General features: G+C 39.0%; 1 protein-coding gene across 2 annotated transcripts in view; it reads right to left on the bottom strand.

Annotated features, from left to right (window-relative positions):
* Nucleotides 1-2212: 2212 nt before the first annotated feature.
* The window catches only part of bin1b (bridging integrator 1b), a 19591-nt gene continuing 8748 nt past the window's right edge, over nt 2213-13055 (bottom strand). The window contains exons 3-17 of one of the 2 annotated variants that reach the window (XM_035677736.1): nt 12560-12614; nt 12060-12154; nt 10464-10559; nt 10073-10180; nt 8486-8571; nt 8331-8406; nt 8189-8244; nt 8036-8080; nt 6922-6964; nt 6454-6594; nt 5837-5917; nt 5196-5216; nt 4262-4315; nt 4024-4125; nt 2213-3502 (exon numbers count right to left, since the gene is read on the bottom strand). In XM_035677736.1, coding sequence (XP_035533629.1) covers nt 3401-3502; nt 4024-4125; nt 4262-4315; nt 5196-5216; nt 5837-5917; nt 6454-6594; nt 6922-6964; nt 8036-8080; nt 8189-8244; nt 8331-8406; nt 8486-8571; nt 10073-10180; nt 10464-10559; nt 12060-12154; nt 12560-12614 — 1161 coding nt within the window. In that variant the 3' untranslated portion in view covers nt 2213-3400. The remainder of the gene's footprint in view (nt 3503-4023; nt 4126-4261; nt 4316-5195; nt 5217-5836; nt 5918-6453; nt 6595-6921; nt 6965-8035; nt 8081-8188; nt 8245-8330; nt 8407-8485; nt 8572-10072; nt 10181-10463; nt 10560-12059; nt 12155-12559; nt 12615-13055) is intronic. The other variant, XM_035677735.1, reaches the window with a different exon arrangement.

The following is a 13055-nucleotide window of genomic DNA, read 5'->3' on the forward strand; positions in this document are numbered from 1 at the left end:
TTCCTGTTCGGACCTCATCTGTAATCCGAAAACACTTAGGATACAATCAGTTGTTCCCAAATCCTGTTCAACCTACAATACAAATCTGAATCAGAAAACAAGGATATTACCTATGACAGTTGGCTCCAGGTCCACAAAGACCGCTCTGGGAACATGTTTGCCAGCTCCAGTCTCACTGAAGAAGGTGTTGAAGGAGTCGTCTCCCCCTCCGATGGTCTTGTCGCTGGGCATCTGACCATCCGGCTGGATGCCGTGCTCCAGGCAGTAGAGCTCCCAGCACGCGTTGCCCATTTGGACACCGGCCTGACCAACATGGACAGAGAGACATTCACGCTAGAGGAGCACAAAAAATAGAGGTTGAGTTAGTACGGCCTTGAATCGCCATTTGGGATTCAATCTGCTGAAAGGCGTTAACCTGCAGAAGCTTACCATGATTATAAATTCCTGCTGCTGACGTTGAGGGTCTGCTAGAGAAATCTGCGGTCAGTGTGTCTAAGATTTCTCCACTACTTATAGTTCCTCCAAACTCTATGGTAACAAGCTTTGTTGTTGATAAATGAAGGGTTAACTGGGTTAAGCAGAGGGGAAAAATCAATAATTGAGCTGTGGAAAACATTATGCAAACCTGCTCCGTCACACATCAATAACCCTTCTTCCCACACCAAGATAATGTATAACCCTGACCTCTGCATATGTCTGGCATGTAGAACTCATTTAAGTCACAGGCAACAAAGCAAACAGTGCATTGTTTGAGTATTTGTGAAGATAAACTCAAGGCTCTTTGGGAGGGGTGAGATCTCCATGGAGATCTGCTAGTCAGTGAATTCCCAAAATATTTGTGCCCAGAATTCTGCAAATATTGGATAAATCCTTCACATAGCTTATGGGTGGTATAGTATTTAAGTTAGTCCGTTTAGAGGAGCTGGGAGCAAACTGAGCCTTGATGATGAATTCAGTTTAACTAAGACACAAAAATAAAAAAGGTTTAACAGAGATTTGGAAGAATAATGCACTTAAACATAATAAGAAACAGTGACAAACTATAACAAAGCTCAAAATGTGTTACAATTATAACAGGGCATTTAGAAAAAAAAAAGCTCATCAACTAAAAAATAAAAATCTACAATATATTTTTCTGAGCATCTTTCAATGCCTGCCACACCTTTTTAAAATATATTTTTGGATGTGCATTCCTGTTTCTGGCATCCATTGGTTTCCTTTTTTTGTATAATATGAAAATCTGTTCTGTTTTCTAATCCATTGCAGGGAACATCAGACTGTTTGATGTAATAGGCTAGGACATGTAAAAGCACTGCTATGATCCTTTAAATATTAACATGTTGATCGCTCTATAAACTACACTAAAATAGATGCACTATTGCACATTCTTTATGATCAGACCTCTTAGTCTACTCCCTCACTGCTGTTTCATCTATTGTTGGAGAAGAGGAAGCCCCCCCCCCCCCCCCCNNCCCCCCTCCCCATGAGGCCCGACTGGGCTGCTCTGTTGTGTTTTCCACATGATTGGGTGTCCTGTTGTTATAGAAACCTCAGAGGTCACACTGCTGTTGCTGGCATGGAGCTTGAAGTGTCAGCAGTAATGTAGATTTACAGAACAACAATGGCACAAGGCCAGGCTGAGTTTATCAGCATGACTTGGTTTGGTAACTGATACTAACTACATTAATTCACAAACCAATTTTGGGATAATTAGGTTATGTAATATGAAAGGTTACATGAAACCCAGCTCCTTTATTCTAAAGCAGGTTGTTTTCTGACAGTTTGTTGTTGCAGATTTCTAAGATGGTCATTTTATTTATAACCAGTAAAGCTGCTGCGTTCTTACATTACTGGTATACTCTTAAAGAGGGCCTCTTATTAAAGTGGCTGCAATCGTTGAATGGCTTGAACTGAATTTAAATCTAATTCTGCAAAACCTTTAATGGAGATACAGCTGACATATAATGATGACCACAACACCACCTGGTGTTGTACAAAGGAAAAACAGCAGGAAATACAGGAAGTGAGGAATGAGTGGTTATATTATTGAGAATATTTATAGGCCACTTTGATATATATCAATTTTTTGATGCACGTGCATGACAATTCCTTCCTTTCAGCCTTGAAGATAAGATCCCATGGAGGACTGAAGGAAAAATGTCAGTCTTGCTCAACTAATTTAGGATGAAATAAAAAGGTAACACACATAACGCACTGATACATGTTGTTTTATTCATCTTTAATGACACTGATTTGATTCAGCAGATGGTGCATTAGTTACCACATGGACTGATTCTTTATTCAATAATTTCACACAATGTAAAAATACCTTTTGCATTGGTTTGACTTATTGAACTGACTTATTTGATGTTATGGAAGTATTAAGTGTGGTCTAAACCTGTTTACTGGAAAAAACAACTAGTGGTAAATAGTCAATACTGGTAACTAAAGAAGTCGAAGGAAAAAAATCAGCAGCTGAGTTTGATGATAAGGTTTTTTTTATCCATCAATGAAAAGATGATTCAAAAATCAAAATAAAACCGTATGTGCATTAGAAAATGTAAGCCACACAACAAGTCATGTCCTCAAAATGGCCAATAAAATAAATGAAAAACTACTGTTCCCTTTGATAATCCTATAAGCCCAAGAAACTGCTATAGATAGATTTTGACAATGCAAGACAAAGCCCCACAAACATATACTGTTTATATCCATGGTGTTCTCCAGGGCTCTATCCTTGGACACCTGCATCTTTCAGACAATCACAGCCACACTTCACAGAGCGATCCCACTTGGTGTCACAGTGTTTGTTGTGTTACAAAGTAAATTACGATACAATCAAAGGCTTCATGCAAGGAACTGGGAAAAGTTCTCAAAACATAATTTTTTCCACAGCCATTGACAATACATAACATAAAATATTCTGACATTCATACAGTACATCCATGACTTATTTGTCCTTTTTAAATATTGCCAGTACATTGTTTTATGTTTCATTTGAGTTCAGCAAAAGTATAAATAATTCAGGAATAACAAATCAAAACAAAAACAAATCAATAAGCTTAATTTTGGGTGTACAATTTGACAATCATTTACCACATGGTAGTGAGTCGGGGTAAAACTTACTTTTTCTATCATTTATTTTTTTTTCAATTAGGTTTGTGTAAATGTGTTCATAAGAGTTAAACTAACTGGCACTGTTTTGAACTGCACAAACAAATCATTTGGTATCATAGACATTGAGATGTACTTGTATTTCAGTACATATTTCTAATCATGTACCGATACATTTTGGTGTGTAAATAGACATTTAGTGACGGTTCGACCGTGTCTTTACCAGATAAATATCTGAGGAGTTTGGGGCACAAGAGGAGGGGAGAATCTTTATGTGGCGTGAACCTCACACCTTCTGGGTAAAGTTCTCCGGGAAAACACCTTTGGCTGAAATATCTTTGTTCTGCACCCAGTGAGACTCCTTCACGCCCATGAGCCAGCCGTCGTCCTGCAGAGAGACAGAATGCAAGTCATTGGATTTAAATAAGATAAATGAGTAACAAACAAGTAAAAAGGGGTTTAACTTATACAAAACAATTTTTTTTGTGTGTGTGTGTTTGCTGATGAAGCAAAAGTCACTAATGAAGTACTAGGTAGTTGTTTACAAGTGGTGGCTAGGATACATCTTTGGTAAAAAGTATAATAAATCCCTGCTGGCTTTTAAGGTTTTTTTTGGTAGCTAGATATAATAATAATAATTATAATAATAATAATAACAACAACCGCTACGCCACCAAGTTCATGAGGTCAATATCAGCATACGCATTAATCTCTGGATCACAACCATTAAAAACTATTTTTGTAGAATGAAATAAACGCTGCTAAAACAGATAACACAAAGGATGGAATATTTTTCATTTTAGACAAGGTCAGATACCTAGATCTGAAATACAAGTGTAAATACAAAGGAGGAGACCAATACACATGGAAAAGACAAACTGCGAGTAATAGAAAGTGTATGTCAGTGACCTGTTCGTCTGGGTTGTCAAAGGCCAAAGCCAGAACCATATCGCCCATCTTCAGTTCCAGTTCATCGCCATCAGTGGCGGCGTAATCATGTATCGCTTTTACCTGGAGTAAAAGTTCAGCAACAAAAAGGTTTTGATTCAATGCAAATCTTGATTAAAAATGTCATATCACTATTCAAAACCAGTGTATTTTAATAATGACTTTCACATGTTAAAGGAGGATAAAGTCGTCTGTTAACCTTGTAGAGGAATCCTGGAGGGAGTTCGCCATCCGAGCCATTGGTGACCGCACTCTGTACCAAAGAATAAGCAGAAGAGGTCCAGCTGTATTATTAAGGAAGTTAAAGAAATGGTTAACGTAGGTATGAAGCACTAAAAAGAAAAGAGTTCACAGTAGAAATAAGAAAAGGTAAAAAGGAGAGAAAGGGAAAGAGAAATGAAAACTTTTTGTGGCAAGAATTTTAGGGACCCTTGAATTCAAGGCTTTAACCTGTTATCTCTTCGAACAGAGGTTGCACCTGCCCTCCCTATCCATCCGACCCTACCTGGGCCTCTCCATCATCGCCCCAGTCACCCTGTCCCACTTGGGCACTGTCGTCACCCCAGTTGGGCTCAGTGTACGTCTGAGCGGTGTAAACTTCGTCGTTGTTCCAGCTCTCCTGACCCTGATCTGCTCCTGCGTTGTCCCAGCTGGGCTGGGCGTTGCTCTGGGTGTTGCTTTCATCATTATCCCAGCCACCTTGGGCCTCCTCTGGGTATTCTTCGTGCTGGGGCTCCTGCTCTGCGGCGGTCTGTTCTTGCTACAAAGGGGGTTGGGAGTTGTGGAGCATTGTGGCGGGTTGGAAAGCAAGAGGAAGGGTAGGTGGGAGGACGGGAGGAAGATGTATTGCAGAAGGCCAGAAGAGCAGTTGGGTTGTCAAGGGTTGAAAGTGTGTAATAAAGGTCACGACCCGGGGTTGTGCGGGGTGTCATGAAGCCAAAAGGAAGAAGGGTTTGATGAAGAAAGGTGCAGTCGGGGAGTTATTCCACCATCAATATGGAAACATACAGAAAGAATAGTTGTAGTTTTCCGATGAGGGCAAGCTAGTACCTTCATCTATCTTCCTCTGCTTTGCTTTACATGATGATTATAGAAAATGAAAGAGAATGGGAGCACATTTGACCCATACTTACCCATGAGGCCCATGATGGCGCCTTCCGTGGGGCAATAAGAGACAAGACAACTAGTGAGGTGTAAGTTTTTACTCACACACAAAACACACAAACTCCAAATTCAGTCACCTTTTCAAAACACGTTTTGCAGCTTTTGCATGAAGTTATTAAAACTGCTGCAGATACATTTTCTGTCAATATTCTGCTCTAATTAAATTTGTATTAGATTGTATTCTTTTGTGATTATTTGTTTTATATATTTTATGCTTGTAATGAACCTGGACAGAAAGAACTAATAAATTCTCGAGGCATAAAATACATTATCAATCCCCATCAGAAATAAATCTGATCAGCTAATAAGTATTAAGCAAAACAAACATTTGCATGCAAAATGAGGCTGAATGTGCATGCACATACAAAGCCATGCAGTGGAGGTTATTTCCAGATTAAACACACACACACACACACACACACACACACACACAGATGACATTGTTTACATGCAGTCTAAAAATAGTAAAATGTAAAGACCTTTAAAGGTTTCTAAAAACTCAATTCTTGGGGGCTCAACAACCTTTTTTAAACTGCATGTAAATAAAGCCTTCAACCCTTCAGCTCTGACCGAACCCTGCCGACTGTTGGCCTAAACAAAACGCACCCACCTTGGGAGCTGGAAATGTGATGGGCTGTAATACCTCTACATCCCAGTCCAACAGGTTCCCCCCTGACCAGGGCTCAGACTGCTCCACACACACACACACACACACACACTCAGGTTAGGAGGGTTTACTATGCCGTCGATGTGAAACGTCATAAATTTAAGTTAACAAACATTTGCTCCGTACGTAGAAAGAAACTCAGGGAAAAGACCACATGTAATGGTGGTGGTGGAATTAAACAGCCACTTTTGACAGATAAGATCAGCACTTCCATTAATATTGTTTGGCGAGTTAGTCTTTCCCGTTGAAACCAGCCTACATTGTAAAAAAAAAAAAAAAAAGAAAAAAAGAAAAGAACTTCACCAAAACATTTCTATTATTATGGTAAAAGGATAGTAGTACTGTTGAGTTCACAGTTAAAGAAACTGTTTTGCCACATGAAAATACCGAATGAATGCTGTATAAAAAGGGTTTGCCATGAAGTGTTTTACTGTAATCTTTTGCTGTCATGGTTTAAAACTTTTTTTGTCTAGGAATGACCAAACAAAAAACTGTTTTTGTTAAGCTTGTATTATTTTTCCCACAAAAAGTATCCAGGATGGTGGAATCATCGGTCTGACCTGCGGCGTCGTTGTGGTGGCAGAGTCTGTGTTAGTGTCAGGCACAGAGGTGTCATCCTCGCACTCGTCGACATGCTGCTGTCTCTGGTCCGGAGACGGCGTCAGTCGAGGTGGAGGACGACTGGGAGGAGGACCGGGCTTCTGCACCGCCAGGAGGGGTTAAATCAAAACCACAAAACACACGTGTGCACGCATGCAGAAGCAGCGAGGGACACAGAGACACATTAGTACACACAAAATGGTTCACATCTTTCATTGTTGCTGTAGCAACCAGAGTTTGAAGCACACTGAGGCCTTCAGATCACTTTCTTCCTGTTCTCCTTTGATTTTATGTTGATTTCTTCCAGTTATATTTGGTCCTTTGTGCAATAAAGGTCCTTTTTATCTGTATATTCGTACGTATAATGTAGTCAATACATTCATGTGGACACATTCAGTTGTTTTGTTCTGTTCGGTGGTTGTTGTTACCTTTGGTGGTGAGCTGGCTGATTCACTGTGGTTGGCTTGCTCACTAAGAGAAAGACAAGAGGTAGGAGAGAGAAATTAACACAAAACAAGGCAGAAAAGGGAAAAAGAGGTGAATATAAGGATGGAAATAGGGACAAAGACGGATAAAGAAATCTTGTAACACAGAGAGTGAAGAGTAAAATAGGAAAGATGCTATCATACAATCTCAATCAAACTCATCACACATGCAGTTCTCAGCACTGTCCACATGAGGGCGACAAAACACAAATCTACTGTCTCTCTACAGGTTAACCTGCAGTGCAACATGGCAGACATCCAGAGCCCAACATGCACACACATGCAGAATGGTATTGTCGGGTATAAACAAAACAGGAAGTACACAGGAAGTGTCACACAAGAGTTAGAAACGGGTTACAGGTTTAAATCCCAGACCTGCAGCGCTGCAGAGACCTGGAAGGAGTTTGAAGCTCTCCTTGAGCAAGGCACTTGACCTAGTAGTGCATCTACGTGACATCTGACAGTAGAATAATGAGGAATATTGAATATTGAACAGAACTGTAAAAATGTGCATGGTGAATTTTTGGGATCTGGAATACCTTATATGTCAGATTAACCTTAATAACCCTCAGTATAGTTTTAAAATTTTAATTAAAAAAAAAAAATTAAGCCTTAATAATAATATGACTTTATGCTCAGAATGTCACCACCTTTTTCTCATAAAAGTATTATTTAAATTTTCAATTCTATTCTAAAATCTCTGATTTTGAGTTTTCCTGAAAGTGTCTGATATTTTAACATAAATTAGTCCCAGGTTGTAAAAAAACATAAAGCATTGCCCTTTTACAGTTTAAATCAAACTGCAGGCCTGCGGCCCGTGAGATTATGTCAACACTATAATATAAATTCGGTCTGCAAGATAATTACATTTTCTGCTCGAGTTCGGGACACCTCCATTAACTGTATTTTGCGTTAGCTTTGCTGCAGTAGCCTGTAGTTTACATTCCCTTGTTGCCAAAAACAAGCACAGAGTTAATTTTGTAGATAAAAGTGAAGCAAAGTGCTGCATGCTCAGCCTGTGTGGGTCACATGAGGATTAACGTGCAGCACTTTTTACCTCTTGGCACCGTCTCCTGTCTTTGCCGCTGCAGTACCATCTTTTCTGCAGTAGGGGGGGCGTTGCAAGGGACATTACTCTCATTTGCTCTACACGGCGTTAAATCTTTAAAAAAAAGCTGAAAGAGTCCGACTGAAAACTCTGTTCACTTACTTCTGCTGCCGCTGCTCTTCCAGTTTGGTCATGATGTCGTTCAGGTTTTGGCTGAGCTGAGGAGACACACGGAGCACGATGAGGATCAATAAATACATCAGCTGATCAGTTCAATCAGTCGCACATGAACAGTTTGACTCACCTTGCTCATTTCTCTGTGGAACCTCTCCTGATGACCAGCCAGACCCTGGAATGTGTTAACATAGATGGCAACACGACTGCACAGACACACACACACATAAACATTTGGACTGAGTCGTCTTTAAATATTTCGCAGGAGAAGAAAATGTGTCTCACTTGTCCCACAACACTGGAAGCTCATCTTGTAACTCCACGTTCAGCTCCTCAAAGATCTTCTGAGCTCGACCCAGCTCCTCCTCCGCCTGCGCACACACACACACACACAGTGATATATCTGTACTCTGTGTGGCTGTAACACAAATGATTGAAGAAAGACAGTTTTTCATGAGCACACGTACATGCAGACAAACATACAGGGTTTAATAACTACAGGCATGTGAATGCTGTGAGCATTCAAATGATGAAGAGTCTGACTGATAATGACGAAGAGTGAATAAAGGGCTGTTTCTGACATAAAAGCAATGTAAACACTAGTTTGGATTATGGATCAAATTATAGCGAGGCTCTCTACACATGATGATGAGCAGTTGAAGAGAAGAACTAACCTCAGGTGTTGTTTGTAGGCGACATTTTGACGCACAACCAATGAGTAAAGTTGGCAGGTTTGACTGACACAACCTGAATGCATGATTGAATAAATATTTTATTAAAATTTCTGGGATGTGATGGTCATTCTTTACTTGCCCCTCANNATGTTAGCGGATGGGACAAACTAAAGAATCAATCAAAAGTCATTTAAGGTAGTTCTTATCACGCTGATGTTTGTTCGTGTTTTTAGGGTGTTTCAGGGAAGTTTTATGTTTTTAAAAATACGGATTGTTCTTCCAATTTCGGTTTACTCATCTGAAAACAGAAATCTGTTGGCTGTAAAGTACACCGACTGAGAAAGCAGTCACATTGTTATTGTAGCCAGCCTCTCCAGCTCAGATAGATATTTAACTCTGATTGATCGTTTGACCTGAAAGCGACCAGCAATGGATGAAAAGCTCATTCTCCATTTCCTTCACAAGATAAAAGCACCCAAACCCTGATCCGGATCATTAAGTTCTCACTCATCTTCTTCCAAAAACCAAACAATCCTTCTTTTGTGTTCAACTGAACTAATTCATTATGAACATGTGTAGAGAGCCTGAGGAGGCTGACAGACTCGGGGGTGAGGAGGGGGAGTCAGTGATGAACCAGAGTTTCACCTGGTTGTAGGAGAGGTTAGTCTGAGCCACCTGGTGGGCTGATATCAAACCCTGAGCCCAGCTGGGAGTCGCCATCTCCAACAGGGCTGCTGGCTAACCACACACACCATGCAAGAGAGAGGAGGGGAGAGAGGGGAGAGAGAGAGGGAGGGAGAGAAAAGGAGGAAAGAGAGAGAACAGGCCAGAAAGAAGACGAGGGAGAAGAGAGAAGAAGAAGACAAAAAGCAAACAAGAACAATTCAAGACAAACGCAAACATGTTAATGAGCATTTTAATTAGAGAATCAGTCAGTTGTAATTATTACAAGAGTTAATTCGCTAACAGAATAAACTGATTCAGATTTTGTTTTTAACTTAAGGTGGTATGAACTGAAATGCAATGAGCCACTCATACCGCCTTAAGTCAAAAACTCTGAACCATCCTTTTTAAACTTTAGCAGCAGAACACGCTCAAACACGCACGAACAATAACTGACCCTTCATAAGGGGCAGAGCTCAGTAAGGGTCAATACATCAGCCTATAGAAATGAACACACACACGCTCTCGTGATTACCTTTGCGATCTTGGCCTCGTCCTTCTTCTTTCCTTTCTGTAAGGAGGAGAAGTGATGCCTGGCGCTGTCAAAGTCCACCATCTTCCTGTCACGCTTCGCTATACGAGCCTGTAGCAACAACAACAGTTCTACATTTACATCTACACAGCTCCTTCTTTATTAATATTTTACACGTTCTATTCTCTTGATTTTAGAATTTATATATTTTATTTGTTAATTTTTATTTACAGTACTTGTTTTACTTTCTCTTATTTTGGATATTTTGACGGTGTACCACAACAACGAGCTCAATTTCTTTTATATGTCCTAATAATGTTGTTTCTCTGGTGATATCTTAAGGATTGATCTTGACTTCATATCGAATAACAACAAAATACAGAAACTTACACACCTTAATATCAGGAAACTGAGCCAGGTACGTGTCCATGCAGGTCACAGATTTGTCCGTGAGGTTCTGGTGGTAGTCTAACCACAGAGTGTCTGTGTCCTGAAACACAAACGTTTTACATCATAACAAAATACAGATCAAAACTTTTTCTAATAAAATCGAGGATATCCTTCTTTTTTCACAGTTCTAAACTCTATTCTATTCTATTTCTATTCTATTTATCTAGTTATCAAACAAATAAATCACATATTCTGTTATAGCGACCAATATACAGTGGTGGAAGAAGTATTAGCATCAAAATATACTTAAAGTACCAAAAGTAAAAGTACTCATAATAATAGACATTATATTTCTGCATTATAATTACTGATGTATGAATGTGTTCATCACTTTGTTGTTACTGCTGGTAAAGATGGAGCTAATTGTACCATTATTATTAGCTTAACTTATAATCATACATCGTATTTTATTAGTTGATTATATTGTATATTGATAATCAAGATCTACAAAGTAATGAGTAACTAAAATGATCAAATAGATGTGGTGGAGTAGAAATAGACAGTTTAAATGTACTTAATTACAACCACCAATATCAGCTCTCAATAATCTGCTTCTCTGAAACCAACAACTACGTCCTCTACTGCAGAGCTGAACCAGTGTTCCCCACATGGACTTAAACTGGAAACCATTAACCGCCAGAATAACTCCCACTGTTGGTTCTGTGCTTCCCTCTGAAGACGACGGCTGCACTCTGACTTTAACATGATTTAGTGGTAAATAAGCCGCTGAGCTGTGGGAAACACTGGATGCTGTCTGCTTTTTACCTCCAAGTTATTGTCCATCTCCTTCTCTATCATCTCCTTTAGGACGGAAGGAGAGACGCATGCAGTTGAGAAAAAGAAAGTGTGTCAGCAAGTAGAGAAAGACAGTGAAAGAAGTTAAAAAAGATTCTTTATAAAGCAGCTTTTATTAGTAATTTTAAATCACACTAAGTTTTGTAAGTTACAGAAAGATCTATAACTGAGTTGGTGTTACTTGAAATTTTTGATGTAATCAGTTTCAACATTTTTTTGAGTTAAATTAACTTGCTGATGAATAAAACACACTGTAAAACCTGACAACACATCTTTATAAAAGAAGAAAGTTAACATAACTTCACTTCAACTTCAACCCTAACCCTAACCTAGTTTTAGTGAATTTTGAACTATTTGAATGAACTAAAATAAAATAATGGAAAGTATTTCCACAGGAATAAAGGGTTTTCTTACAGCATTAAGCAATTGTTTGTTAATTCTTGAGTTATTAAGGTTGATTCAACTCACTTACTAGTAAATTAAACAACTTTAAAGTAAATAAAGTTGGCCCAACAGAATTGAATCACATGGAACCTTTGAGTGTAACGTACATAAACAGTTTCCTCAATCAGGTTTTACAGAGCAGGATTCAGATCAGGATTTATGTTTATTCCCAACACCAGTTAAAGACCTCTCCCTGTTACAGTTTTTGGATTTTAACAAGCAGCTGCAGTGCAAGCAGAGACAGAAGAAAGTGTAAAGAAGAACAAGAAGAAAGAAAAAGGTCATGGTTTCCTGCTCTCACCTCTACCAGCGCGTCCATCTCCTCTTTGCCAAACCACTCAGGTTCGTACATGTCGGCCAGACAGTCCTGAAGCCGCCGCGACGCATCGTGCATCGCTGAAACACAAAGAGTCATATTTGCTTCTGGATACAGTACGTTAAACCACCCAACAGCATAAAGGATGAATATAAAACAATCTCTACTGCAGCCAGCTGCAATATTACAATTTATCAATAATAGTAATAATAATCTGATGCAAGATTATTACAGTTAACTAAAACTAGGTGTGAAACAAACATTCACTGAGTTCACTGAAATAAAAACAAAAACAATATTGTGTACTTTATATTGTGAACTAACTAAAATACAATACAAATCTACAGGAAACGTCACACTTGTCCACTGGGGGAGCGCCAGAATCAACACAAAATATAAAGATGTTAATAGTTCTTCCACCGCCGCTGCCAGGCTACAGAGCCTATAAGTCAAACCAGTTAGTGCCGCGAATGTTCAGCACTCACTTTTCACTGCTGTCAGGTAGGCTTTCAGGTCTTTCTGCAGTTTGGTGCCTTCGTTCTGAGAGAGCAAACAGAGAGTTTGAGAGAGAGAGAATAAAGGACTGAACTAACAGGAACAGGAGTTATTTGAGCTGAATTTAGCCTTAAAATATCTCTAAAGAGTGGTAGAAATCTTTAATTAACCTATCCTTATAAAGTCACACAATAGATACTCATTTGAAGTGTTTTAAGACAGCGGCTCCCAACCTTTTCTATCACTGACGACGAATTGATATTTCATATTATATTTAATGCATAACTGTGAATATTGATCAAAGATGAGTTTTCCTGATATTTTTATACAATTATCTGTCCGTATTATGTATTTTTAAACATTTTTAACAATGAAATATACTAAATAGGCTTCTTCTTTTTTAAACTAATTCAGCATTTTCTTCATACTTTTGGACGAGGCTGTGAATGCTCTGTAAATATAACTTGTGTTCAGGTCTTCAGAGTT

The sequence above is a fragment of the Morone saxatilis genome, unplaced genomic scaffold, assembly GCF_004916995.1.
Source record: "Morone saxatilis isolate NCDOM2014 unplaced genomic scaffold, NCSU_SB_2.0 Contig6, whole genome shotgun sequence".
NCBI classification, from domain to species: Eukaryota; Metazoa; Chordata; class Actinopteri; family Moronidae; genus Morone; species Morone saxatilis.